This window comes from Mirounga angustirostris, unplaced genomic scaffold (assembly GCF_029215605.1).
Source record: "Mirounga angustirostris isolate CCGP_5_RB_7025 unplaced genomic scaffold, mMirAng1.0.hap1 SCAF_11, whole genome shotgun sequence".
NCBI lineage: Eukaryota > Metazoa > Chordata > Mammalia > Carnivora > Phocidae > Mirounga > Mirounga angustirostris.
In genome coordinates this window covers 7,345,092-7,372,838 of record NW_026991719.1, presented here as the reverse complement: position 1 = coordinate 7,372,838, position 27,747 = coordinate 7,345,092, and the positions used below count along the sequence as shown (strand labels likewise).

Genomic DNA, 27,747 nt, shown 5'->3' with positions numbered 1-27,747 from the left:
AGACATTTTTATTGTTTCTAAAGAGACCCATTTTCTGTAAAAGGCCAGTAATCAACACTGTCACTGTAGCCCGTAAGCAGCAACAGATAACCCGTGAACAAATGAGAAGTACCTGTGCCCCCGTAAAACTTTATGGGCACCGAAATTTGAATTTCATATACTTTTCACGTGTCACAAAATTTTATCTTTTCATTTTTAAAAATTATTTAAAAATGAAAAAAGTTTTCTTAGCTGGTAAGCCATCCATACAAACACAGGTGGTGGGCAGGATTTGATCTGTAGGCCGAGCTGGGCCGACCCCCAGTCTAGGAGATTAATATTTTCCCCAACTTGAAAGCTTTTTTTGTTTGTTTTTGAGCAAAAATAATAAACTACTGTTAGTCTGTTTTCCAGTAGTCCCATAATCTTTCCACCATCTAATTCTTGACCGACAGTTGGTTACCTCTCTTGAGTCAACCCCATGGATGTGCTGTGTTGAGATTGATTCAAGACCCTGAAAAGGGGCACATGAGCAGGGAAGGGCAACAGGAGAGCTGCCAAATGGGACCTTCGTGGCCCTTTTACGTAGGCCATGATCTTAGGAAATGCTTCCTGTAATGCTCCATTGATCAAAGCTACAGTCATTTTCTCTGAAACATTTCTCTGCAGGCATCAGTTTCGCAGTGGAGATAATTATTTCTAAATTTGAGATTTTTCAGAGGTTCCTCGTCATCCAGCTTCCTTCACCTCACTATTGATTCTCAAAACTGACAAATGTGGTTATGGGTCAGTTGCTCACCTCTCTTATTATCGGCAGAAGTTGGGCCAGGGGACAAGGAGCGAACAAGAAAGGCCACTCACATCTCTAGGACCTATAACTAAGTAGTTGTCGTCGGATCTGCTAAAATTATAACTAGGTGAATATAACTCTTAAAGATAGAAATTTATCTCCATCAAAATTTGAAAGCCATTCTAGACCATAAATGGTATTTAAAAATTGTTCTCTGTGTATTATTGACTACCAGATTAGAAGAATAAGCCCTGAACTCCTGATGATGGACTTTATAAATATGTAGAGCAGATTCTGCAGAGTTAATATAAAAATATCAAATAAAACCTGACAAGGTAAATACAGTATCATGTATCAAAATGGCTTAAATTGTAGCCCATGGAACACTAGACTTAAATTTGTATGCAGATTGGGTTTTATTATGTTTCTGAAGTTCCCTGGGCAGCCTGTCTTGCCAGGGCATTTGGAAATGTTAACTATCATAACCAATGAAAAGAGGCATTAAAAACTAAACCCAGCATAAATCACACGTACTCGCGGTCTGTCGTGAGTTGAACCTGAAGATAGCCTTAAACTCCTGCAAGGTAATTAAAACATCTTAAGTGTTTAGTTACATATAAAGAATTTATGCTTTTATGCAGGTGGCATGTGTTAATACTGGTGTGTGTTTTCATGTTAAGGATTGTGATTAAAGTTTCTTAGAAGAAAATATATGGATTGTGGCCCTCGATGTGTTCATATCCTGATCGTGCTGGAGTCGTGGTGTTGGGTGTCAGAGCGACAAACACAGGTCCTGAATGTCGCTCTGAATATTATGGACTGAAACAAGCGAGATCTGTGTTTGCCTTGAAAGGTATCCAGACTTAATATTATACTTTAAAGACATTCTAAAGCATTGACTCCAGAATAAGAGCAAACATTCTTTAAGGACTGGATAAACCCAAAAGGAATTACTGAAATCTCCTGTTTCAGGCATACATTTTAATAGTGGTGCTCAATGACAAGCATTAAGTCCCTGCAACCTGACTCTTACGTACAGGTCTCCAAAGACTAAAATTAGCAGTATTTTTGTCTGCTTACCTTGCCATTTGATTAGGTATCAGTGTGTGTAGAAGCACAAAGCTCATCTGTTAAGTTGGATTTACTCTTTCCAGCTGGTGTCCCTATCCCTGCCTACAGACTCCTGTTGAGGTTGGTGTGAAACCTGCTGTCCCGCCAGGGATTGTTAAATTGTTAAATTATCAGTTCAAATGAGCCTCGCTGAACACTACCCAACGTGAAGGAGGTGGGAGTATGGCTCCGTGAAAATGCATTAACAGTGTATGCATGAAAAACAAAAATTTCGGGAAAAATTAATCATCCTCGCTGCAGAAAAGTGTGCGGGCCAGCCTCATTCTTTAAGCAACACGTGGTTTACAGCTTGGCCTTTCCCAAGTTTGACTTGTATCCTATCGATTGCTTAATATTAAGAAGCCAGATCTGCCTTTTAGAGGGACCATCCTTGTATCTTTACTTTTAGAAGGACCGTCTTGAATTATTTGTATTCCTCTACTTTGGTGGTGGTGGTGGTGGTAGGAGGCACACATTGAATTCCATCATCCGTCTCAACAAAGACGCATCCTTGGCACATCCTTCCCCTTCGAAGAATAGCAGTGCTATGGAAAACACACCTGGGGAGGAGGTCATGAGTTAAGGCTAGGAGTGACTTGACTTTGCTTTTAGATGGAATTTGGAATAGATGTGTCTGTGATAATTGCTAGACTATCTATTTACATAAACTCATCTTTATTAAAATTTGTTCAATAGTGTAGTAGTTGCCTTTCCAGAAACCTTGTGGTCTTAGGGAGTTACACAGCATCCTTTCAGAATGCTTTTCAATTGTCAAGCCCCTCTTCTTGGGCTCAGACTCAATGCTACCAACAAGAAAGGCCCTCAAGGGGCGGCGGCGGAGGGGGGGGGCACGGCAATGTTTTAACAATCTGCAGTAGTTGTTAAATGAACTAACTAGTTAGTTGATTTACTACATTAGATTTCAGAAAAGTTGTCCAGTGGATAATCAGTTTCCCTGCTACTTGTTCCCGCAATAAATATTTGAGCACTTACAATGGGAAGGGACTAAGCTGTGATGGGTATACAGCAGGCACTCAATACATACTATGGTTTTGCTATCCCCTCTCCTTAGTAGTAGAATTATTTCCTGCTATGCAGGTGCATTCCAGAGGAAAGAGCATGTGCCCAGGCCCTGGAAGGAGCTTGGCCTACGGGCCAAAGCTCAGTCACCACCTGTTTTTGTAAATCATATTTAATTGGAAGAGAGCCCTGCCCATCCGTTTATGTAGAATCTGTGGCTGCTTTCTCGCTAAAACAGCAACAGAATTGAGCGGTTGCAACAGAGAGCTTATGGCCAATAAAAACTAAAATATTTACTACCTGGCCTTTTACAGAAAAAGTTTGCTGACCCCTGTTCTAGACTGTAATGCTGTGCTGTTCACTAATGGAGCCACTAGCCGCGTGTGTAGCCGCTGAGTGTTTGAAATGTGACTGGTGTGAATTGAGATGTGTTACATGTGTAAAACACCTACCAGATTCCAAAGACCTAGTAAAAAGAAAGAAAGAAAAAAAAATGTAAAATAGTCCATCAGGCTTTTTTTAAACATCTTGAGTAATCTCTACACCCAACGTGGGGTTTGAACTCAGAGCCCCAAGTTCAAGGGTCGCACGCTCCACCGACTGAGCCAGCCACGTGCCCCAGCTCATCAGTTTTTAAATATTGATCACAGGTTGAAATAATATTTTGGATATTGAATTAAGTAAAATATATTCTTTTTTTTTTTTTTTTTTTAAAGATTTTATTTATTTATTTGAGAGAGAGAATGAGAGAGCACATGAGAGGGGGGAGGGTCAGAGGGAGAAGCAGACCCCCCGCTGAGCAAGGAGCCCGATATGGGACTCGATCCCGGGACTCCAGGATCATGACCTGAGCCGAAGGCAGTCGCTCAACCAACTGAGCCACCCAGGCGCCCAAGTAAAATATATTCTTGAAATTAATTTTAACTGGTTCTTTTTACTTTTTTTTTTTTAAACAAGACTATTAGAAAATTTAAAATGTGATTTGCATTTGCGGCTGACATTGTATTTCCAGTGACTGCTGAGTTAGATAGAGCCTGGAATTTGGAGGATATGTGACCTCTAAAAAAAACTAGAAAGAGGGGAGGGGGGCGCCCGGGTGGCTCAGTCGGTTAAGCGGCCGACTCTTAGTTTCGGCTCCAGTCATGATCTCAGGGTCCTGAGATCGAGCCCCGCATCAGGCTCTACGCTCAGTGCAGATTCTGCTTGTCCCTCTCCGTCCTCCTCTGCTGCTCCTCCTCCAGCTCTTTCTCTCTCTCAAATAAATAAATAAAATCTTAACAAAAAAAAAGAAAGAAAAGAAAAGAAAGACAGGAGGTGGAGGAAGAGAAAACAATCTCTTGTATTTGCGGATGTCTTTCAAAAACAATAAAATCTTTTGTTAATTTGGCTACTCCTCATAAGAAGGAATACGCACCAATAATGGCTTAGGATTATTTTCCTAATAAGGTTTTAGTCGAGTTCTCCCAGAAAACGACCCTGGCTCAGAATCCATGTTGGAAGGTGACCCAGGAAGCAGCTGGAAGGGAGAGGGGAGGGGAGGCGGGACCAAGGAGGGGAGGAAGCAGAAAGAGGGTGTGGACGCGAGCCGCTTGTCACCACAGGCACCTGGCTCCTCTCAGTGGGGCTCTCTGAAAGATTTTTTGGGTCATGACTCAGGGGGGTCCCACCCGGGAGGTGAGGGAAGCTGGGCTTTCATCCACCTACTGCCAGTGGTCGCTGACTGAAGGCTGCTCCTAGAGGCATCAGCCTCCCCTCGTCCCCCCCAGCCCCCCAGCCTGCCCTGCCCGGGGCCCAATAAAACCCTGGTGCCTAAAAGAACAGGTGCTTGGCAGCCAAAAGGTACCAGCAAGCCCGAGAGTGGGGACTGCCTGAGGCCCGGGGTTGGGCCCCTCTAGTGCCTGGTACTGACACCAAACTGAATGTTTTCTCCCATAATTCATGATTTCAACAAACATTTGTATAGTTCCTGGTGTATGTGTCCATTTCCTCCCCTGAGCTTAACAATAGCGCAGATAGGGAGATCTATCTGTACCCACACCCCATGGACGGGGAAACTGAGCCCAGGTGGCGTCTGGCCAGGAGAATTGAGCTGGGATGGTAGCCCCAGTCTCCTCACTCTCTGCATGTGTGGTCACTCAGGCCTGACTCCTTGGATCTCTACAAAGCTCGGATCCGTAAGGAGATGTAAATGTATTAACGTTTTCGAGGTGAGAACAGGAAACGAAAACTATTTTTTTTGGTACTCTGCAGAATTCCTTAGATATCCGTAGGGAAGTAGATACTTCTATACCCTTAGTCCCAAGACTCTTATGCCAAAAAATATTATCTCTCTTTTGCACAAAGCACTGTCAAAATTAGGAGGTTATAGGACCTGCTGACCGCCACACAGGATGTGAGCGATCCAGTTAAATTCTCGAAAGCTCCACAGAAGTCCCTGTAGTGGAAGCTTATGGATGCATGGTTCACTGAAGACTGGATTTTGTTACCTCCCCATTACCCGGGCTCTCTTCAGAAGTGTTGTCAGTCCCTTTGGTACTTCTTGGAAACAAGTCTCTCTCCCAGCTTCATTTCCCTTTATTATGCTTGTAAGTGACTCGGTAATTCTTTGTGGACTTCAGTAACACTTGTACTATTTAAATTTGAATAACCCCAAAGGATCTAGATAGGTCAATGTGTTTAAACCACAGGCTTTAGTCTACATATTAGTTGATTAAAAACAGATTTTTATACATGATGTATACTTAATAAAAGGAGGGGAAGCAAGCAGATGTTTGTAAAATCTGAATGTGTTAGATTCTATTTGTTTGGCTCTCTTTTGCTGACTAGCTTTAGAAAAATCATACCTATGATCGCTGAAGTGTAAACAGTTAGATGATGTATTTCCCTAGAAATTTCCTGCTCAGAGGGGTCAGCCAAAAAGACAAGCAGAAAGATTCCCTAAGATTAACATACCAAAAGAAGTTGGCAAATATACCATAAAGTAGTCACATCTAGATCAAGGACACTGAATAATGGAATGCCTCAAAATTATTCTCTAGTCTCTGACCATGAAGTGATTAGTGGTTGTGATTCATTTCATCCAAACAGAAAAACTTTTGGCTGTTGTCTGCGTTGTTGTTGTTGTTGTTGTTGTTGTTGTTGTTAAGAGCTTTGAAAGCAAGTTTTTCTTTGATGCAACCATGAGAGCATTAACTTGAACCTTAATCACTCTGTCTAGCTCCTTCTATGACTTTATGTTAAGGTATCCCATCCTTTAAGTGGGAAATAGTCACTTTTCTCCCTTAAAATATTTGTATTTGAGACGCTTTGAGTGTTTCAAAGCCAAAATCGAAGCGTTCTCGTTGGTCTTCCAGTCCCGATGAAAGAAAGTGCCAAACCTCCCTCTTAATTCTGAACACATGAGAACTACAGATAAAATATTTTCAAATGGATTTTGAAGAATAATAACAAGTTTAAACATGAGTGGAAAGTCTCCAAGGACCGGAAATGAAAGGAGATGCAGAATGGTGGGGGAAGGCTGAAGCTGGGCTACTCAGGAGAAGTGGAGATGAGCCAGGGTGGTGGCGACCCCGAGGGGGAACATGGTGGCGAGTGTCACACATGGGGCAGGAGCCTCAGACTGTCCCATACACCTGGAGGCCAGGACTCCCAGTGGACACAGTGGACTCAAAGGGTACCTCCCACCTTCTCTGGAATTGGAGCCAGACAGAATTCTCAGGGACAGAATGCCTCAGGGAGGCACTGAGTCAAACCCGGATCTGTGCCTCTCTAACACACGGGTGTCCTGTGGGAGCACTCTCTCTGGGGAAGCGACCTCGCGCCCTAACATCCGAGTGGGCAGCTCGCTTGGCTGTGCTGTGCCAATCCCCAGATCCCAGCCCAGGGAGCAAAGTTCACATCAGATGAGCTGTCGGACAAAAATTGTAAGATACGAGATAAAATCAGACTCTTGGGAAACATTGCACAAACACAGGAAAATAGGGAATTGCCTTTTTTCAAGTAAGCTTAAGAATAAATAGTATGTTTAGTCCTCTTGAAATTATGAAGGGAGGAATTGCATCCTGGGAAGAAGAAGAGAAAGTAAGTCAAGAAGAGGGAGATGTGATAAAGAATCCACTGGAAATGAAAAATGTGGTCATTGAAATGAAAAAATTGGGCAATAAGATAAAGACCAGATTAATAAGCAGAACTTGTTTAAGAATGACCAGAGAGATGTCTGTTTCTGACGTATGCATTTTAAGCTTTAAATAAAAGTGACTCTTTTCCTGAATATACTTTTCTAAATCTAACATTTTGGAAAGCAGAAAGAGTAAATGCTTTCAGAGATTAATTTCATGGCATAGTGAACTATTACCACCTTGATGAAATTATTGATTTTCAAAATGCCCGCCGTACTCTTTTTTTTTTTTTTAAAGATTTTATTTATTTGAGAGACAGAGAGTGAGAGAGAGCATGAGAGGAGAGAGGGTCAGAGGAGAAGCAGACTCCGTGCTGAGCAGGGAGCCCGACATGGGACTCGATCCCAGGACTTCGGGATCATGACCCAAGCCGAAGGCAGTCGCTCAACCAACTGAGCCACCTAGGCGCCCCCCCCCATACTCTTTTCAAATCCTTTTTTGCAGATGGCATTACAAATCCTCGATCTATTTTCTTTTCCATGAAATTTCCTTCCATTCCGTCTTTTCACTGTATTTGTGGAATTGTCTAACCGTTAAAACTGTTAAAAATATCTGCCCTAATCCTTTGCCCTGATCTTGGTCCATGACGTTGTTCTATTCCCTGCCTGTGGCCACCTCTACCTCCATCCCATCTTCCCAAGAAGTTCCCATTGCTGTTCACCAAAAACTCCATACCCATCCTTCCAGCCTCAGTGGAAAGAGTGTGTCCTCCGGGAAACCTTCTCCGGGTAGCCCCGACCTCTGCCCCTTGACTCGTTCACAGCATCTTTCCCCCAGTTGCATCTCCTCATGGACAAGGAGTAGGAGTTTTATTTGTGTTTCCCCAGTATCTCTCAGAGTCTGGCATGTAGTAGAAGCTCAATAAATACTTGTGTGAATAGCTAAATAAATGAATGGCATCAATGAATAACATATAGAACGAGAAGTGGGTTATTGTGGTTGAAAATTAGATTTAATAGTCATTGCAGGGGACTTTAAATTTGATGTTCTAAAGGAATAGGGAATAATTCTAGATTTGTAAGCCGGATAGTTATATGAAAAATGTGGCATTCAAGGAAATTTAATCTGGCATTGATAGGTTGGTAGACAAAGAATAGAAGCATGTACAATAAAATGTACTATGAGTGAGTAAATGTGTATGATGGGACTTCTTATATCTTATAAATGCCTATCAATAGTCATAATGTCAGTGATAGCCAGATAATGCAAACCTTCCTCTGAGGGACTGACCTCAGCCTGCCCGTAAAATGGTAAATCCTGAAAATCCAATAATAGTTGATTTGCTGTGGGAATATACTCCTTATATTATTGCCATTTCTGATTCAGGTAAAGCACTAGAAATCCAATTACCTCCTTTCTAGTTCACCTAGTTCACCACCTATAGCTAATTATTCAGATAAATGTGCCCGGGTTTGTACAAGAAGCAGGAACAAAAAGAGTGAAATTTGAACCTTTTTTAAAGGTTCTTTTAAATGCAGCTCCTTAAAGTCGAGCTTAAATCTATAAATGCGGGGCGCCTGGGTGGCTCAGTCAGTTAAGCGTCTGCCTTTGGCTTAGGTCATGATTCCAAGGTCCTGGGATCGAGCCCTGCATCGGGCTCCCTGCTCAGTGGGGAGTCTGCTCCGTCTTCTTCTGCCCCTCTGCCTGCTTGTGCTTGCTCTGTCTCTCTCAAATAAATAAATAAAATCTTAAAAAAAAAATAAATCTATAAATGCTTAAAGCTGCGTAGATTTCATTGAGGTTTCTGAAAAAGAGATCCGATTTTCCTCAGTATGAGTAATTTTGTTATTAAAAGTATGTAATACTTCAGGATACAGCATAACATGTTCAGGATGCAGAATAATATTTTTCTTCTCTTTCTGAACAGCAAAACTTGGAGAGTAACCTCACCAGCCTTATCAAGAGGAACACGGAACTGGAGACCCTTTTGGCTAAACTCATCCAAACCTGTCAACACGTGGAGGTGAGTGTCATTGTGTTGCACGTGAAAACTGCTAGCCCGTGGTTTTACACCCTCCCCGCCTTTACATTTTTAAGATGGGAATCTTTTCAAAATTAGCTCTTTTGCCGAAGCCGAATATAAAAGATGGACAGAATTGGAAGGAACTAGAATCTCGGAGACTCTCCCCATGCACTGCTTTGTCCCCCCACTGCCGCCGCCATGACAGCTCTCCTTTACTTAGCATTCCTAGTATTGTAGATTTAATCGCCTTTACAAAGAGCATCCAAAAAAGCCCTGTATAAAAGGTGTTGTATCAGTTTCCCTGGGGCTGCTGTAACAAATCACCCCGGACTTGGATGGCATAAGATGATAGCAATGTATTCTCTCATAGTTCTGGAGGCCGGAAGTTCGAAATCAAGCCTTGCTCCTTCTGAAGGCTCTAGGGAGGACAAGTTCATGCCTCTTCCCACCTTCTAGTAGTTCCAGGCAATTCTTGGAGTTCTTGGCTTGTAGCTGCAGCCCTCTCACCTCTGCCTCTGTGGTCCCATGGCCTTCTCCCTGTGTGTCTCTGTGTTGGCGTCCAAATCCTCTTCTCACAGGGACACCAGTCATCGGATTGGGGCCATCCTAACCCCGGGGTGAATTCACTTCAACTCGATTACATATGCAAAGACCCTGTTTCCAAACCAGGTCATATTTGCAGATACCGGGGGTTAGGACTTGGACATAATCTTTCTGGGGGAACCACAATTCAATCCACTGCAGATGCACATTAAATGCATCTTAGTTGTCAGATACATTTCCATGAAACGGATCACTTGTCGGGATTAAGTCAAGAGTATGCAGGCGGCAGTGACACCAAGGACAAATTGCAGAACCCAGATCTTTCTAACCCTCTGCTTAGGATGGATTCACTTTTGGGGTGCTTGGGTGGCACATTTGGTTGAGCATCTGACTCTTGATTTCGGCTCAGGTCATGATCTCAGGGTTGTGAGATCAAGCCTTGCATCGGGCTCTGTGCTCAGCTTCTCCCTCTCCCTCTGCTCCCCCCCAACTCATGTGTTCTCTCTCTCTCTCTCTCTCTCTCTCTCTCCCCCCCCCTCTCCAATAAATAAATAAATAAAATCTTAAAAAAAAAAATAATGGATTTGCTTTTGGCAAGGATCTCTCCAGGGACCATTTTGAACCTTGTTGATTAAACAACATGGTAAATAACAGTGAACAAGCATAATGTTTTTATTATCGTAGGGCACAGTGAATATGTGTTACAGGAATAAATGGATGAACAAAGTGGAATGATCCATGTGCTATATTTTATTTTTATGATGTGATGGCATTTGATGTTTATGACAATAAGAAAGAATAATTTCTCTTCAGTAAAAAAAAAAAATTACCTGTGTTTTATGGGGAAATCTTACAAAGGCTTTATGGATTGGGTGATTATTTCATTCAATTTCAGCTAGTTACTTCTTAAAGCATTTAGTGTCTGGTTTCTATTATGGCCTGTAGTGATTTCAGAACAACTGTCTTGCTCCTAATACAATATTAGTATGGCTTGAATTTACAAAATGCTATTCGTTTTAACATGGAAAATGATTTTCTGTAACGTTCAGTAACTTCAAATGATAGATAGAAATTTACCAGCAGATTTTATTTTTATTCCAAAAGACTAGATACTTAGATGTGATAGAGGCTTTTTAAATAAAGCTATTACTGCATTGATTGTACGTGCCGTTGGAAGTTATTTACAAGGAGTAAAGAGTATGCATTCCTTTCACTGTGTTCCTGTATAAAGCCTTAGGAATGGAAACGAATCCTTGTGGGTGAATAAATTTGGTATTTGGGAAATATATTCTAGATAAATATTAAAATTAATTATGAATAGGAAAATGATACTGAGGGACTTTTTACTGTTTTTATTATGTGTCCCTTTTTCATAATTATTAATAGTCTCAGAGCGTAATTTTTAAAAAAATGGAGCATCCGGTTCTCATACAATAATCCAGTGAGTCTGTTGAAGGCTTATTTAAGGCATTGTTGAAGGAGGCAGCCAGGCGGTAAGCTGGCCCAAAGGAACAGAGCTGAAGCCCATACCCCCACGCGGGGGGCGCGGGGGGCGCCGTGCGGGGAGAAGGGCGCTAGGATACGGGAGCTAAGTTAGATGCAAAACTGCTTCGTGACCCAAAGGACAGGAAAGTCATAATGTCTGGGCAAAATGAATTGTATATCATCCGTTTTCTCCAAGTTATTGTTTAACTTTGCAGAGACTAAGGCTGGATCAGGAGTAAAGCCCAACTCTGTGACCTGCCAGCCTGGAGAGTTACACGACCCTTCCTTAGGCTGCCTTGGTGGGCTATGCACCAGTACGATCTAGTACAATCTAGTACAACCTAGTACGATCTAGTACGACCCCGAAAGGACTCACAGTCTTCTTTTTGCCTTATTTCCCGGTTTTGGATAATTGAGTTTAACGTGACTTTCTGCTCTTCCTGTTCTAATCCCCGTTGATCCAGGAGTTGTGTTCACTGCACAGATATTTCTGGGCGAGGGTGTAAATTTTAGCCTCTGGCCAGTCACTTTGGTTTATTCAAGTGTGACCCTAGCTTGTTCACTCCGCTCACGTGTAGAGGGCATCTGCTGTGTGTGCGTCGCGCTGTACTGGACGCCAAGGGACCGGCCCCCAGGGAGCTTACCATCCTATCCAAGACCAAAGAATAACTGCAATGCAAAATAGAAAACTAGTGGCTGTAAGAGAGGTGTGGACACAGTACTTGGAATTTCCGAGAAGCAGGTGGCACTTGGGCATATGGAGAGACAGGGCAGGCACTATTTACAGGGCAAACCAGGGCATGGGGATAGAAGAATAGTGTATGTACACAAAGCAAGTAATTCGTTCTGTGGAAACCAAGTGTGTGAGGGGGATCAGTAGGAACCGGCTTTTGGGAGATGAGAATGGGGTGGGCTTTAATAAGCACATCACTCTCTGAACTTTACTTGGTCCTGAAGGTTTAGTGAGGGTTCGAGGAGCACAAAGACCTGGGTACCTTTCCCGTTACAACCGGCATCCCTAATTCTCTTCAGTAAAGGATATTTTGGGCTAATGGAAAACTAATATGGATATCTTAGTGCAAAAGGCACTGAGCGCGCGTGCAGGGGAGAACCTCCCAGCACACTAGTAAACTCCAAAAAGCTAGTGGAATTTGTTAGGCACTTTTAAATCAGTGCAGTGGACAAGAATTTCCTGGTTCACATCCGAGATTCCAAGACTGTATTTCTTCCTTTTCCTCTTCCTGAAGGTGTCCTTGTATTTGGGGCTGAGCATTCCGAGGGAAAATAATCCCCACACCAGCTGGAGCGAGAAACTCCAAGCACAGAGGCGACTCTCAATTGTTGTAAATCAAATCAATGAATTCCCACCAAATCCTGAGGAAATGCCACATCCTTATAAGTCCACACCTCCTTCCTGGGATTCACTTCTGCTTTTCTTGAGAATGAAAAGAGTTGGAAGGTCTCCCCCCATCCCCATTGTTTTCGTAACTTGTTTTCACAGTGAGGGTAAGCAAATGAAATGGCCTTTTGATAGTGAGTACCAAATCTTTTTTAAAACTAGTGAACGGACGGAATGAAGGCCAAGGCAGCTCAGGACTCAGGAGGGAGAGGCATTGAAAGAGCAGTTTCAGGTAGACTCCCAAGAAATGTGTGTGGAATGTGGTGGCTGGGATTCTAAAAACGGGTGGGTTTTGGGCCACTGGGTTTTGTTTTCTTCAGGAGCATTGGACAGTAGAGAATCCCCTGGAATGAGTTTAGCGTTAGTTATCTATGGGATGTGGGACAAGCCTCTGAGAAGTGATCAAAATTTGGGTCAGCCACAGAACTTACCAGTTCCGGGTCTCTTCATCACCTCATCCTCCTCCCTGTTTTATTTTAAAAATCAGAGGGCCTAGTTTATTAGCTAAGGAAATACTGATATGTATCAAATTCTCGACATGTTCTGAGAATCAAGTTCTTTCACGGGGCCTACAACACCTGGACACAAACGAGATGTTCATTTGGGAAATTACAGGTGACCAGTGACTAAATACACAGAGAGATGGTAAAGAAAAACTGGGGAATGGTGACTAATTAATTGCCAGAGCAGCATGGAGAAAATAAAGTCTCATCTGACCTTACCGTCCTTGCCCAAGCTTATCCTAGAAGGGTATTTTCCAAGCCAGCATCCCGCCTAAGTCCTGGCATTAGCCCCTTTGGCTTATCTTGCCTTGTTTGTAATTACTTTTTATTTTATTTTATTTTATTTTATTTTATTTTATTTTATTTTATTTTATTTTAAAGGTTTTATTTATTTATTCGAGAGAGAGAACAAGCATGAGTGGGGGGGGAGGGGCAGAGGGAGAGGGAGAAGCAGACTCCCTGCTGAGCAGGGAGCCCGCAGTGGGGCTCAATCCCAGGACCCCCGGATCATGACCTGAGCTGAAGGCAAACGGTTAACCGACTGAGCCACCCAGGGTGCCCTGTAATTACTTAAAAAAAAAACAAAAAACCAAACAAACAAATTCCTTTTGCCATTGTTTTTTGCACTAAGTTTTTAAATTATCTTTTTCTTTGATTTTAATGGAAACTTTGCTGTCTTGCTGGCTTCTCTGAGTTCTTCCACTGCTAGATGACACGTGAAGTGACAAACTTCTTGGGGTTGAACTAAGTGCCATTTAATTCAATTTTTGCCCAGATATTGGGGCTCCATAAATTGAAAGGGAGGAGGGTGATGTGTTACAGTAGCTTGTAAGAAACGGTTAAAAAAAAACTGATTTGGGAAGACAGATAGGGTCCGTAAAAGACTTTTTCCATCATTCACCACATCCTAAGAGCATTCAGTTGTAAGCTTTGAAATAAGGGGGGGAAACCACTGGGTTAAAAAGAAAGATGAAGTTTTAAGTTTAAATTATTTTATTGTGCCGTTTTACGTGAAAGCGTTCTCTCCTTCTGTATGGAAAACCTTGGCAATTGCTTTGTCTACGGTCATTGGATAAAGACCAGCGTCTGAACACTAAGTGTGCTGTTTGTGTCTTGTGGACAGGTGTCTGATCTTGGATAACCTAGGTCATGCTGGGGGCCAACTCGAATGTGCCAAGTCGTAATCTGTTGTCACCTGCAGATAAGGGTTAGATTCCCACCCCATCTGAGCCCTTGAGAGAATGCTCTCAAGGTATAATGAGAGTCGGATTCTGGCCTCATTAAAACACATCAGGCAACCCACAGTCATCCATGGGGTCTCCATGTAGACGGCTCTGGAATGATGATAATGGAATAGTACAAATATGGTGGCATTCAAAAACTGGATTATGAACCACTGTGGTAAAGGCTGCTCTCCCAAGTTCAAGTCAGGATTCCCAGGACAGACAAGAACTCTTGGGCTGCACAGAACTCCATTCTCTCCAGAGAGGATTGGCCACTGCATGTGTATAATGGCTGTGTATCCAGTTTACTCCACCAAGTTTGCTAAAATTGACAGCTCATGAAACAAACTTAACCCTTCTCTGAGGAGATTAAATGTAATTGTTTATTAAAGTAGTATGTAAGGGCGCCTGGGTGGCTCAGTTGGTTAAGCGTCTGCCTTTGGCTCAGGTCATGATTCCAGGGTCCTGGGATCGAGCCCCACATCGGGCTCCTTGCTCAGCGGAGAGCCTGCCTCTCCCTCTCCCTCTGCCCTTCCCCCCAGCTTGGGCTCTCTCTCTCAAATGGATAAATAAAAAAAAATCTTTAAAAAAATAAAGGAGTATGTAACACATACTTGAATGTCTTCCCCTAGATTCAATGCTCTTGTCTTAAAAAAATGATTCAGAGGCATTGGATCCTGTTACCTTCTTAGGTATATTCATGAGGAATAGTGAGAAGAGATCAGTAGAAAGTGTTCCAGTCTTCTCTTGTTTTGGAATAAGAGATGAATCTTAGGAATGAATGACTATAAGGCTTGGTCAGTTTGGTATTACTCTAGGAATAACATTCCCAAGTTTCAGCTTTGAAAGTCTTTTAAAACCGTGACCCAAACCTCTTCTCATCTGCTATTCTTTCCAGTTTGGATGGAATGAACCATTGTGTCATATTCAGAATCCTCCCAGGTGGCTTGGATTGGAGTGTGAGCACATGTCCGTGCCTCTGAAGATAATTCCTTGGACATATTTGAACTTAGCAATGCAGAGTTCCAAGGCTAATACTTAAATGTGAAATAATTGGCCTTAATTGGGGGCCCAGTGGATGAGCAGTGGGAAAAAGAGAGAAGGCATGTATCTAAATGTGGTTTCTCCCTGTAATAGAGGGATTCTTCATCACGTCTCCCTTACACTATTCCACACACAACCTCCTTGCCTTGAAATATTTAGACGCTTGACTAGAGCAGTAGGGATGCTTCTGGCATGATATAAAGAATAATAAGAATGGGTAATGACAGATCTAAACAAATGGCCATTATAGTTATCACACGGGATAGCAGTAAGTTGGATGGATCCAGCTCAGAGAGTCAGAGGTGTGAGAGGAACCATCCCAGATGAGAAGGTGACTGTCAGGTAGAAGATTGAGTCTCATGATTGTGCCTGTTCACGCCATTCAGAGATGAGCCTGATTCCAACCATCAATCCATCATTTTGTTACTGAACTAGCGTCTTTTGTTTCTGGGTCTTAATATCTAGTTTAAATTATTTTTTCAACAAATGAATATAAAATTGCTTTTTATGGTAATCAAGCTGAAATTATCTCTGTACATAAGATAATTACAGAGTGTGAGAGAAATGGGACACATCATCTTTTACCTTCATTTGATTCACTTCTATTTTTAATTGCTAAATGTTATAGGGAAAACTGAAGAGCTCTGTTCTAATTTTGAAATACTCCAGCAAAATAATTGAGTCATGCATATAAAGTGTTCGTGAACAAGAGCACAATTGTAGCAGATTATTTTTGTTTGAAACAGAAATATGAAATTTTAAATTCAGCTATTTAAAAAAAAGCCTGAGGCCACCACTGAATGTAAAAAGCTTTCAGTGAGGAGCAACACAAATAAAGATTTTTACAACCAAGTAAGGTAAATTCCCAACCTGGGAATTTATGATAGAGCTTTTACTATGCTTTTAAAAGTATTTTCACTAGATAGAACATCAGGTTTATATATATGAGGTGATGAAAACTACCCTAGTAGCCTAATTATCTGACCAGGCAAGCTCAGTTTGGGGCCATGATGAGTCCAAGAAAGCCTTCCATCTGTTTACTTCGGTTGGGAAGATGGCGCCTTGTTGTCCTTGCAGGTGTTAGAAGGTGATTACTGAATCGAGTCTCACAGGTCCTTAGCAACGTGTTCCCTGTGGTGTGGGGAAGGCAGAAGTGGCACACAGATGTATACAAAAACAAAAACGACCACTTAGCAAGTTCCTACCATTACAATAGCGTTTTGAGGCAGATGTCATTGAGATGACCGTGGAAATGTGACGTGTAGGCAGACAGAACAAGATTCAGCCAGTAAAAAAAAGGGGGGGGGGTGGTAGGGGACTGAATCAAATCAAATAATATAGCAACCGGAGTGGTTACTGAACTTCAGCTACCCAAACCAGGTGATGGAGTTGAAAGAGATGATTAAAAGCTTGGATTCCTAGGGGAGTTCTCATGGCGAGAAACGATCCCATCTGCTGGGGAATTGGAAACCCTGTCCAACTCACCATAACAAGGGCCCTGGTGAGTATACTTCCATGGTGCCAGTGGGCCTCCAGGTCTTGTGAGAGTATTCTCAAATCTTTAACCATGAATCCCTGACCTGGTAACCTCAACTTCTTTGAGATGATCGGTTTGCTCCCGTTATAAAGAAAGTTCTTTTTTCCTCCTCCCCAGGAAGTTTGAGAAGTATGTGTAAACATGAAGCCCTAAACCATATCGATAGAATCAATATTTTGTATTACAATTTGGAACTAAAACATATGTTTGTATTTTAAGGGTTTGTAGCATTTAAGGGAAAATGGCATATTACAGAAATTTGACAGATTAGCTTTGAGATTCCAATCTGAAACATGTAATTTATTTTAGACCTGTGATTTTTAAGTTAAAAAGTGTAAAATAGTTTGTTTCAAACCAGTGTTGGAATGTTCAGGAGAACTTGAGTTTCACTACATTTGTAAGTTTCGTTTATTAGATTTCTAAGAGCTACTTAAGGATGTGAGAAGGTTTACCTTGTTAGGGTTTTAATTTTACCCTGTTAGGCATTTAAAGTGCTTATAAAGTAAGTTGAATATGTTACATTTATAAATGCAGTTTAAAATGTTACAGGAATTTGGCGATAAAAATCAGAACAGTGGTTACCCATGGGGGTGAGAATAGACTGGAAGAGGGGCTCCGGGGGTACTTTCTGGGTGATGGAGATATTTTTATATCTTGATTAAGCTGTTGGTCATGTTGGTTATCAAAATCCATTGACTTGTCCCTTAAGATTTATGCATTTTCCTGTAGGTAAATTTACCTCAATTAAAAAAAAAATGTGTACAGGAATTTAATCAACAAATTTATATGTGGCATTGATTAATGGAGTTATGTCTGCTCAAGTTGAGTTAAACATTGATTCAGGACCCCCCTGAAAGTGATTATTCTTGGTTTTAGAAAATTTCTTAGATATATGAATAGAATAATGAGATTCATAACTTGACTCTAAAAGCTTAAGGAAAACTACGTAGTGGTTTGTTGATATAGATACAGTCCTTGGGCGAATATCCTCGTGGTCTTTAAGTGCACGTCTAATTGCCTCTCCTAGTCGGTTAGACTCCTCAGGAAGCAAGGCAGTATCTTTCTTTTCCTAGTATCTCCTGCTGTTAGTACATAGCACATGGCTCTTGATGAGGAAACAGGACCCTCCCAGAGAGACCAGCTCCCTCCTTCTGCCCTCCCTCTGTCACTAGTGAGTGCATTTGCATAGATCAGCGCATCAGATAAATTCTCATCCTGAAGGGCAGAGAAAGGACCCTTCTTGAGAAGACCATACGCAGGACAGGGTTCGTATGATGGCAGATCTCAGCAGCCATGATTCCCGGAGGACGTAGCAGGATGGGTGATGCCCACTGGGAGCTCTTCCCAGCACGAGGGCTCTGACACCGGAAGAGGGCTAAGAGGATGGGGTTGGCAGAGGGAAGTCAAGGATTAAAGAACTGTCCATTGGGTCATTGCTGAGCCCTTAAAGGAGGTCACGGTGGGTCTTCCCCATTCCCTTGTTGTAAATCTGTCTCTTTCCTTTTGATTTTCTGGGATAGCCTTTCTGTCCGTTCTGGTTTGTAAAAGACAAAAATAACCAGATAGCCACTTTGAATCAAGTTGGGGGAAACATTTTTGAACACTTTGACACATGGAGGATGGCTAGTCAGCTTAGGTCTGAAGATGGTTTATGGGGTGACATTTTCAATATCAGACTCACTCTCTTTTTTTTTTCTCCCAATATCAGACTCTCTTGCTCTCCAAACACACACACACACCCCCCGCCATACCTCAAAATCGGCAACTGACAGACATCTGAATTCTCTGGTCTTTCCTTTTCTCTTCCAGACCAGGTTAAATTCACTTTTCACTGTCCTTTTGGCAAAGCCCAGCTTGGACACTGATAGTGCTCTGCAGTTTGCCTCCCGCCTCCCTCCTACCAGCCTCGTCACTTTCCCTAGCATCACCACCACCACCACCGTTGCAGAAGAAAACCGTAGGGGAGAGCAAGTAAGCGGGGATAGCTTCATTCTTTTTTTTTTTTTTTTTAAAGAAAGAGAGAGAGGGCGCAGGGTGGAGGTGGGGGGAGCGGCAGGCAGAGGAGGGGGGAGAGAGAGAATCTTAAGCAGGCTTCATGCCCAGCACGGAGCCCGACGCGGGGCTCGATCTCACCACTCTGGGATCATGACCCGAGCGGAAATCCAAGAGTCAGACTCTTCACCGACTGAGCCATCCCGGCACCCCAAGCATGGATAGCTTCAAAGAGAGATGGTGCAGACCGGTGAGGTCAAGGATACAAAGGGAGTCAATGAGAAGAAGGTCAAGAAAAGATCCCCTCCCCAAAGTTGAGTCTCCAAATTCACCTTTTTGCCTTAGGTAAGCTCTTTGTGAGATGGGCCATAGCCAGCTCTCCACAGTTGACCTCAATTTTCACGAGGGACAGTGAGTTATACCTGGCTTTGGTGTTTCTCTGTCCACTCCCAGATAACCAATTCAAGATACATGCCCACTGCACCCTACATATCATTGAAATATACATCCTTACCTCCCTACAGACATGCTCTGTTTTTCCTCTGCTCTGGTGCCTTTCTCATCTTCCTCATCCCTGGGTTTCCCAGCTCCCTTCTTGTTCACTCTGGTCTTCAGAGACCAGTCTCACTTCCATATTCCGAAGCAAACCTTCCCCAGCTACTCACACACGCCAACTGCCCTATTTCTGAAACCCTCTGGAATCACACCATCTGATTGAAATATAATGGGAGCCATGTATATAGTTTGAGATCTCCAAGTAACCACATTTTTTTTTAAAGTAGAGACAAAGACGTAAAATTAATTTTACTAGTACATTTTACTTGACCTGATAGATTCAAAACATTATCATTTCAACATGTAATCAACACAAAAAGGATTCATATACGTGTTTCTTATTCACAGCTCACCTCAGTTCAGACTAGTCCCATTTCAAGCACCCCAAAACCACAGGGGGCTAGTAGCTGCCGTGTTGGACCACACAGCTCGAGAACTTCTCAGCCCATGGTTTAGCAGTTCATTGTGTGTGCCGTCGTCATGTTTGCTCGCTGTTCTCTGATGTAGTCACTGCCTTTGGAGGGCAGACTTTGTACCGGGTCCTAGTGCGGTGCTTGGCACCCTGCGGGCATTCAGCGAGTGCACAGATTGCTTCCGTGTTACCACCGCACATCGCTGGCACGCTCCTCACTCCCGGCGAGACAGGCGTGCCCTCATTCCCTCTCACTGCATTCCTCAGCTGCTAAGGCCGTTGCAGAGATCTCTGGAAAGCAGTAGCTCTAGCCGCCTACGCTTGAGGTAGAGAGGGAAGGAACACTTGCCGCAGAAGCGGGGACTGCATGGAAAGTTCGGTTCGCTGGCAGGATCATAATAAGCACCGCATCGAGACTCGTGCTGTTCGTCGTTCTGTACATGCAGATTGCGAGGGCAGTGCTGGCCTGTTTAGTTCTGGTGCACAGTGTCTCTTCCTTTAGCAGGTATCTGGAAATAATGGTGCCGAAGAGATGATATCCCAAAGGAAGGTGGTTTCTTTCATATCTGTGACAGAGCCTTGATCTCAGCTTCACGACAGGATGCGCGCCTGGCTAATGCTGGCAGCAAAGGCCCGCGTAGAGAACACATGCAAGGCTGACCTGAGTCAGGCTCCGGCTACTTAAACAAAGGATTGCTTTAATTTTTGCAGAATAAAGTATTTTGTCCTTCTGTTGTTCATGAAATGGCCTTAAAGAATTCCTCTTGTTTGTGGCCTCGAAAAAATTAGAACTATGCCCATGAGGCCCGCCTTCAAGGGTTCTAGTAAACAATAAGAAGGCTTTGTTCTTGGTAATAAAATTAAAGCGAGCAGTGTTTCCATTACCTGGCAGGATGCCGCCTCCCCACCACCCCCTGATCCTGACAAATGTAAACAGAGCATTCTGTTTCCCACTGAGGAGGTGAGAAGGCAACGTCTGTCAGGTTTGTATATAGAAATATATTTGACCTTTCAGATAATGGAGAGAGAGAGAGAGAGAGAGAGAGAGAGGAACTTCTTTGCGTCATCCCTGACTTAAGTATTTTAAGATTCGATTTTTTTTCTTTTTTTTTTTAAGATTTTATTTACTTATTCATGAGAGACAGAGAGAGAGATGCAGAGGCAGAGGGAGAAGCAGGCTCCCCGCGGAGCAGGGAGCCCGATGCGGGGCTCGATCCCAAGACCCTGGGATCATGACCTGAGCTGAAGGCAGACGCTTAACGACTGAGCCACCCAGGTGTCCCAAGATTCGATTTGACTCTAGAAAACTGTACCTATTGGGGCTTAAAACTGGAAAGCCATTGTTTCAGAAGGACAATAATAATTTCCCAATGAGTTGGAATGCTGGAAAATCTAGGGGTCTCCAGATAAAAGAAATATATGTATTTTTAGTCCGACTCACTGGCTTTCATGTGTTTTCCCCCAGGCAACTTTGCCTGCTGTTGCTCAGATGTAGACCCAGTTATGGTCAGTTGTAAATGAACCTTTGTGGGTAGATTGTGGCCTGAAGTAAAAAACGACCAAGGTCAGGATAGAAGGCACTGTCCGATGCAAACTCTGTTCAGCCCTGCGATTAGTCAGAAGTCATTGGAGCTACAGAATAAGCCGGACGAGTGTGACACGGGTGCCCCCTGATGTCCTCTGGAGCTCTTCTTAAGAATGGTCCTGATTGTAGTCCCCTCTAACGTAGGTGCTTCTGTGTGAAATGGTCAGTGCCACGCCCTTAGAGCACTCACCAGTCCTATGTCCCCTGGCCCGAGAGCTTCCTTCCGTCTGGAAGCCGCTAAGACTCCGCCTGGGGTCTCCCCCACCCAGGGTACCCACCTGTTAGTTTCAGAGGAGAATGACTACCCAGCCACCCCCAACAGCCTTCACCTGGCCACTGATGGGAGATATTAGGTACATACCGCAGTTCCTTCCCATCAGCTGGACTGTTCTGTGCAGTTTCCCGTCACCCACCGGGATTAATCTCCAGCTGCCCACCGTGGTCGAGGCGAGGCACACTCTCCTGCCTTCATACCTTTCCCTGTCTCACCTCCCCACCTCCTACTGGTGTTTCCTGGCAATGACTTGTACTCCCAGCCCAGTCTCCTGCCCTGCTTCCTGGAGAGAGAACCGCAGGCCTCCTCTAAAATGGAATGAATGATAGTGCACATCCCTTTTCCCCTCGTGCCCCCAGCTCACATGTTCAGTTTCCCTAAACTCTCCTCTCTTTCATGTTCTTTGAATAAATGTGAATATTAAACACAGGGCATCTAGATAATTAAAAATCAGTCTACCAGCTTCTGCTGGCATTCTAGAGTGACGACAACCAGGCAAGGTGTTGTTACTTGTGGATGTTACTTGTGGATGCATCAGGAAGACAGACCAAAGCTTAACATTTTCCAGTTGCGCTTGGAAGCGCAAGTCTTACCGGTGATACAAGGGAGTATATTTCACTCACTGTAAGGCACACTGAAGAGCAGGGACCCGATCCTCCTTCTCCGTAACTTTGCGGGGGAGCAGATAGCATCTATCCTTGAGTCCCTCAAGCCTGAATAGGAGGTCAACCTGGTATTTTTCCAGTACACCGCTATTCAGGAATCATGGCACAACAACTGAAAAGAACGCCACTTAATGAGAAATGACATATAAGATGAGTCATGTAAGGTCGTGGGATAGAAGCTTCCTCTTTCCATTAGAAATGACTTCCCTCCTCTGAGATGGATCACCTCTGTCCTCCCCAGCACTCAATTAACCGTCCCCTTCTGTAAATTAGTTTTTAGCTTCTGACCACAGTGTGATTTTTGCCAAATACATTTGTTGAAAGTTACTTAATAGAAAGTAGCACTTTTCAGAAACTTTATGGAAAAGACTTGATAGACACAAGCGTCCATGACAGGTTAATAGATTTTTTTTTCATTCTGCCTGCCCAACCCAAACGGAAGGGTGTGGAGCATTTGTTTTATAAAGTGTGTAATTAATAAGAGAAAGGAAGGGAGGAGTTTATTGTTTTTGAATGAATTATGAGCAACACCTTCCATTCTGCTGCTTCTTTTTGGAACTGCTTCGAACAGAGTTACCATTTAACACAGAAAGAGAAGTCTGTAGCGTTAATGCCAAGAATGTGAGGTTGAAGTCAGTCGAGTGGGCTCTGATGAAGACAGCACGGGAAGAGCAACGTTATTCTAACTGTGACAGAAGCCTGCAGGACGTCGGGGAGAGTAAAAACCATCCTGCAAGTCTATTTTCATTTTCTTTTTTTTAAAGATTTTATTTATTTATTTGACAGAGAGAGACACAGCGAGAGAGGGAACACAAGTAGGGGGAGTGGGAGAGGGAGAAGCAGGCTTCCCGCGGAGCAGGGAGCCCGATGCGGGGCTCGATCCCAGGACCCTGGGATCATGACCTGAGCTGAAGGCAGACGCTTAACGACTGAGCCATCCAGGCGCCCCTAAACAGAGTTTCTTAACAATAGTAATAATTATCATTTATTGAGTAATTACTATGTGCCAAACATTTTTCAGTGGTTTCTCGTGTACTAATTCATTTAGCTCTCACCACTAGTGACATTGGGGGCTGGATCATTCTCTGCTGTGGCAGGGGCTGTTCTGAGCATTGCTAGATGTTTGTTGGGTTGTATCTCTGGCTTCCACCCACTAGATCCAAGGCATGGCCCCTGCCCCGCTTGTGACAATGGAGAATGTCTCCACACATTGCCAATGCTCCCTGGGAGAGCACCTGGTCTACCAGGTAAGAAGAACTTGAGAAATGGAGAGTTTCAGCAAATGCCCAAGAACATACGACTAGGAGGCAAGGAGGACCTGGCATTCAGCCCCAGGAAGACTTCTTCAGGACCTCGAGTTCTGAACTACTGCCTCCTTTAGCCGTGTTCACTCTAAATCACTTCACCTTGTCTGACGATTTCGCTTTACTGAAAAATTAACAGTAACATCAACAATGTCTTGGATGGGCATGTTGTGTGTGCTCCCCTTGGGGGGAAATTCCTTTGTGTGAAGCCTCAGAGTTTTGGGCATTAGCAGTGGTGCTCTCGCTGGACAGTTTTATTGTATCGTCACAGTTGTGTTTCATTTGTAAGAAGACTTTTATTGCCAGCTTACCACAGCAGGCTGCCATTTTTAATGGCATCGCACTTCCTTATCCAACATTCAAGCTCCATAATCTTAGAAACCTCAAGAAAAGAGGACTTATCATGAGGTTCCTGGGAGCTATTTTTTGATCCCATAGCAAAAATATGGCAGAATCCCATATGGAGAGTTCATCAGCATGCAGAATTGACCTCCTCTGGGCCAAAGCATTTTCCCCCACGTCACTCTGCGGTAAAGGCCGGATTGTGTGTAGCTTCTATCCATACCGTCACTACTCTCACCAAAAGCACTTTATGAAGGGATTCCATTTTTTTTTTTTTTTCTGAAAAGCCTGTCTCTTTGGCTTTCAAAGGTTTCCGTCAAAAGCGTTCAACTTTAAATGAACGTAGGAAAATTTGTTTTTAAAGATTTTATTTATTTGACAGAGAGAGACACTGTGAAAGAGGGAACACAAGCAGGGGGAGAGGGAGAGAAGCAGGCTTCCCGCGGAGCAGGGAGCCCGATGCGGGGCTCGATCCCAGGACCCTGGGACCATGACCTGAGCTGAAGGCAGACGCTTAACGACTGAGCCACCCAGGCGCCCCTGAACATATAAAATATTAAAAAGTATTGTCCTGTACTCTGGTTTCTCCCTCAAAGACAGGGACCCTGGGAACTTGGCCACTCTTCCCTCTCTCGTCTACTTGAGCTAGGTCCACAAATATTTGACTTCGGTGTGACAGCGTTTTAGGGTGAAGATTACATATAAACATATTAGATGAATTACAGTAATACAGTCTGCTCTTACTCAATTCTCTTTGGCTCAGTTTTATATACAAACTCAAGTGTTAGAGTTGCTTTCATTGTTCCTTCTGGCAGCTCTGTCTAACTTCTGCCCCAGGATCTGGAACGTTCATCACAGCTGCCTTTGGCAATAAAACCCAGAGCACCCTCAGATCCTCATACTTCTCTTCGCACCTGGTCAGCAGTCCACAGCAGGGCACGGAGCCCACCTGCATACAGGCTTTCCCTGTACCCTCATCTTCCTGGCCAAATTATCAGTTTATCTGCAGCTCCATTGTGTTTCCGTTGCTCCAGCCCCGGGCAGATTGGAATGAACTCCTCCAGTGTTTTTCTTTTGGAGCAAGATGGGATTGTTATAGATGTTAGAGCATATAACAGTATGAAATAATGGTGCTACTAAGACATAACAATAACACTGACCCCTTTAAATTTGGATGCAGACTCAAAATTACATATTCTTAGCAACAGAAAAAAATGCTGTTGAGTTTAAGCAATAACAACATCAACATAACATAAAATAAAAAAGAGTTTTAACTTTTCTCAAGGTCACCTTAATTTGAATCACGGTACAGCTTTGCTTTGGCCATGAGGACCAATTCTAGGCAAATTTGTAAAGTAGACATTTGTGTTCTAAACCCCCAATCTCATCGGTAGTGATTTTAAGGATAGCAAGGTTTAGAATCTTTGACCCGAGGGGTCGCAGTTTGATAGAACAATTTCAAGAGTGCACTAATGGTGGGCCTGTGTGGTGGGGGCAGGCTCCTGGGCTGCGCGAGCTGGGGGGCAGGGGGCACCATTCTCGTGGAATTCAACGTGAATGGTGGCCTCTGGGATTGTGTAACGCCAGCACCCCTCCTTCCTCCACACCCTGAAATAAAATTTCCTTTTTCCGACACACCAGCCTTATCCTCTCTGAAACTTACTCAGCTGTTTGCATCTGTGTATGAATAGAAGGTGATCTATCAAGTCAGCATGTCCTTCTCAGGAGAGGAATTAAAAGGTTCTATTCTCAAAATCTAGAGATGGCTAGCCCATTTCAACAAAGCCTTTCAAAATGAGAAAAATGAGGATTTCTAAAATGTGTGTTAGTCCAATGTCACCCGTGAGAAGTGGCCAGATACTTTTTCCCCATTGATGTCGCCTTCTAAGAGTTTCATAAAATATTTCTAAAGTTGTTAAGGCCACATGTGTCTGAAATCTAATGATGTTTATACTCTGCACTGAACATCTCATTTTGCAGTTCAATACAAGTCAAATTAAAAGAGCAAGTTTTTAGAAATACTTAGAAACTGTTTACAGACTGCTAAAGAACATTTTGCAGACACGTAGTCCAGTTTTTAGTGTGTATGTAATTAAATCCTTTTAATGTTTATACGTATATGACAAGAACAAAATAAGAAATTGTCCGCCTCACCCCACCCCTTCTGTGAAATACCACAACACTATTATACCATAAAGCTTATTAACAGGGGGGACTTTTTACTGGACATTGCTAACTAAGTGCTCTGGAGAAAATAGCTAACCCGTTTATGTTATCGTTAACAATGCCGGGGAATGAGTACGTGTAACTGCATTCTAGCAAAGGCAGATAAACCGTGCGCCCAGGGGCGACTCCCACAGGACGGCTGCTGACTGTTGGTATCTGACATGAGTGCTGAATGAGATCTCAGGGCTAGGAGGACAGGACAGGAGTATTGGCCTTCTACGCTCACTTCATTTTTTGACTGTCTTCATTTTCTTTCATTAGGCTGTAAAGGATGAGGTAGTCATAGTCCGTCAATGGGATGAAGCGAAACCATGTAGGAATAGGAGAGAGCGGGGTACCAACTCTACAAACCAGGTTGTTCTTCTGTGTCTTACGTAATTTCCCTTCTCATTCTACCTTTCCTGCTCCCTAAATACTCGGGACCATTATGGACACACTAGATAGTAGGTAAATCAATCGATTCTCGTCATTTGGGGTAGTTAAGGTCTATAAAGTTGCCAGGAACACTGAATTGGCCAATACTGAACCATTGCTCTTTGGGGAAATAGCCACACATACGACCCCTCACCTAGATTACATAATCGTAAATCTCGCAAGCAAGTCATCCTGGTAGATTCTGTTGTCTTTGTTTTATGAAAGAGAAAAGGAGGTTCCAGAGCTTCTTGCACCACGCTGTGCTGTCCCTGTTGTCTCCATCCTTGGATTATAGAAGAGCTGAAGCAGGAAGGCTAAGCGTGTCCTTGGTCAACCTCAGCTGGGTGCTAGTAGGGTGACTCATGTGTTTTTCGTGCTCTGAGCATGTCTGAAACGAACACAAAGAGGCCACAAGTATTGATTTGGGGTTACAAATTAATTTTTGAGTTGGAGTGAGTAGGCAAATCACAAATACAGAATCTGTAAATAATGAAGCTACACTGTAGAATTTGTGTGGGGGGTCCCTGTTAAAAGCAGAGCTGGGAGTGCCGGCAAATACCTTTTTAATGTCTTTTGGCTGGTTCCTTTTCACCCCTTCAGAGACTTGTCAGAGAATTCTTGTCTGACCCATAAAATGGACCCTACTCTCAGCCATGTTCAATCGCATTACCCTGTTTAATTTCCTCTAGGCACTTGTCGTGATCCAGAATTTTTATTTATTTCTTGACTTGTTCAGCCTGTTCCCCTGTGCTCAGATGTAAACTCTGTGATAATGGGAACTTTGTCTATCTTGGACGTCCTTCATGCCCAGCACTTGGAATGCTGTCTGAGATGCCCTGGGAACCCAGTTGCTATTATTCGAATGAATAAATGAATAGATTGATGAACGAATCAATAGTTGTATGTAGGTCTTTCACAGTGAAGGCCCAAGTGTTTTTATAAGAGTAGACTTGAGCTTGCATGACATTGGCTGTGTCGCTTGCAGCCTCAGATAAGGCATCAGGGCCTAAAAAGTAGGATAATTACATCTGAAAGAAGAAAGAAATTCTGCCAGAATTGGGTTTGGGACTAACTTGAGAAGAATTTACTTTAGAGTATTTTGCAAAGAGATAAAGTTAGTACTAAGGACTAGAAACAATGATTTGGTTGGAGGGCGGGGGATGATGCGTTTCAGGAGGAGAAAGGAAGTTGTAACTCCAGACGG

General features: G+C 43.2%; 1 protein-coding gene across 5 annotated transcripts in view; it reads left to right on the top strand.

Annotated features, from left to right (window-relative positions):
* Window positions 1-27,747, top strand: part of MID1 (midline 1) — a 588,477-nt gene that overhangs the window by 514,180 nt on the left and 46,550 nt on the right. For all 5 annotated transcript variants that reach the window (XM_054507135.2, XM_064573728.1, XM_064573727.1 and 2 more), the window contains one exon: window positions 8,945-9,040. In XM_054507135.2, the coding sequence (XP_054363110.1) occupies window positions 8,945-9,040 (96 nt within the window). The remainder of the gene's footprint in view (window positions 1-8,944; window positions 9,041-27,747) is intronic.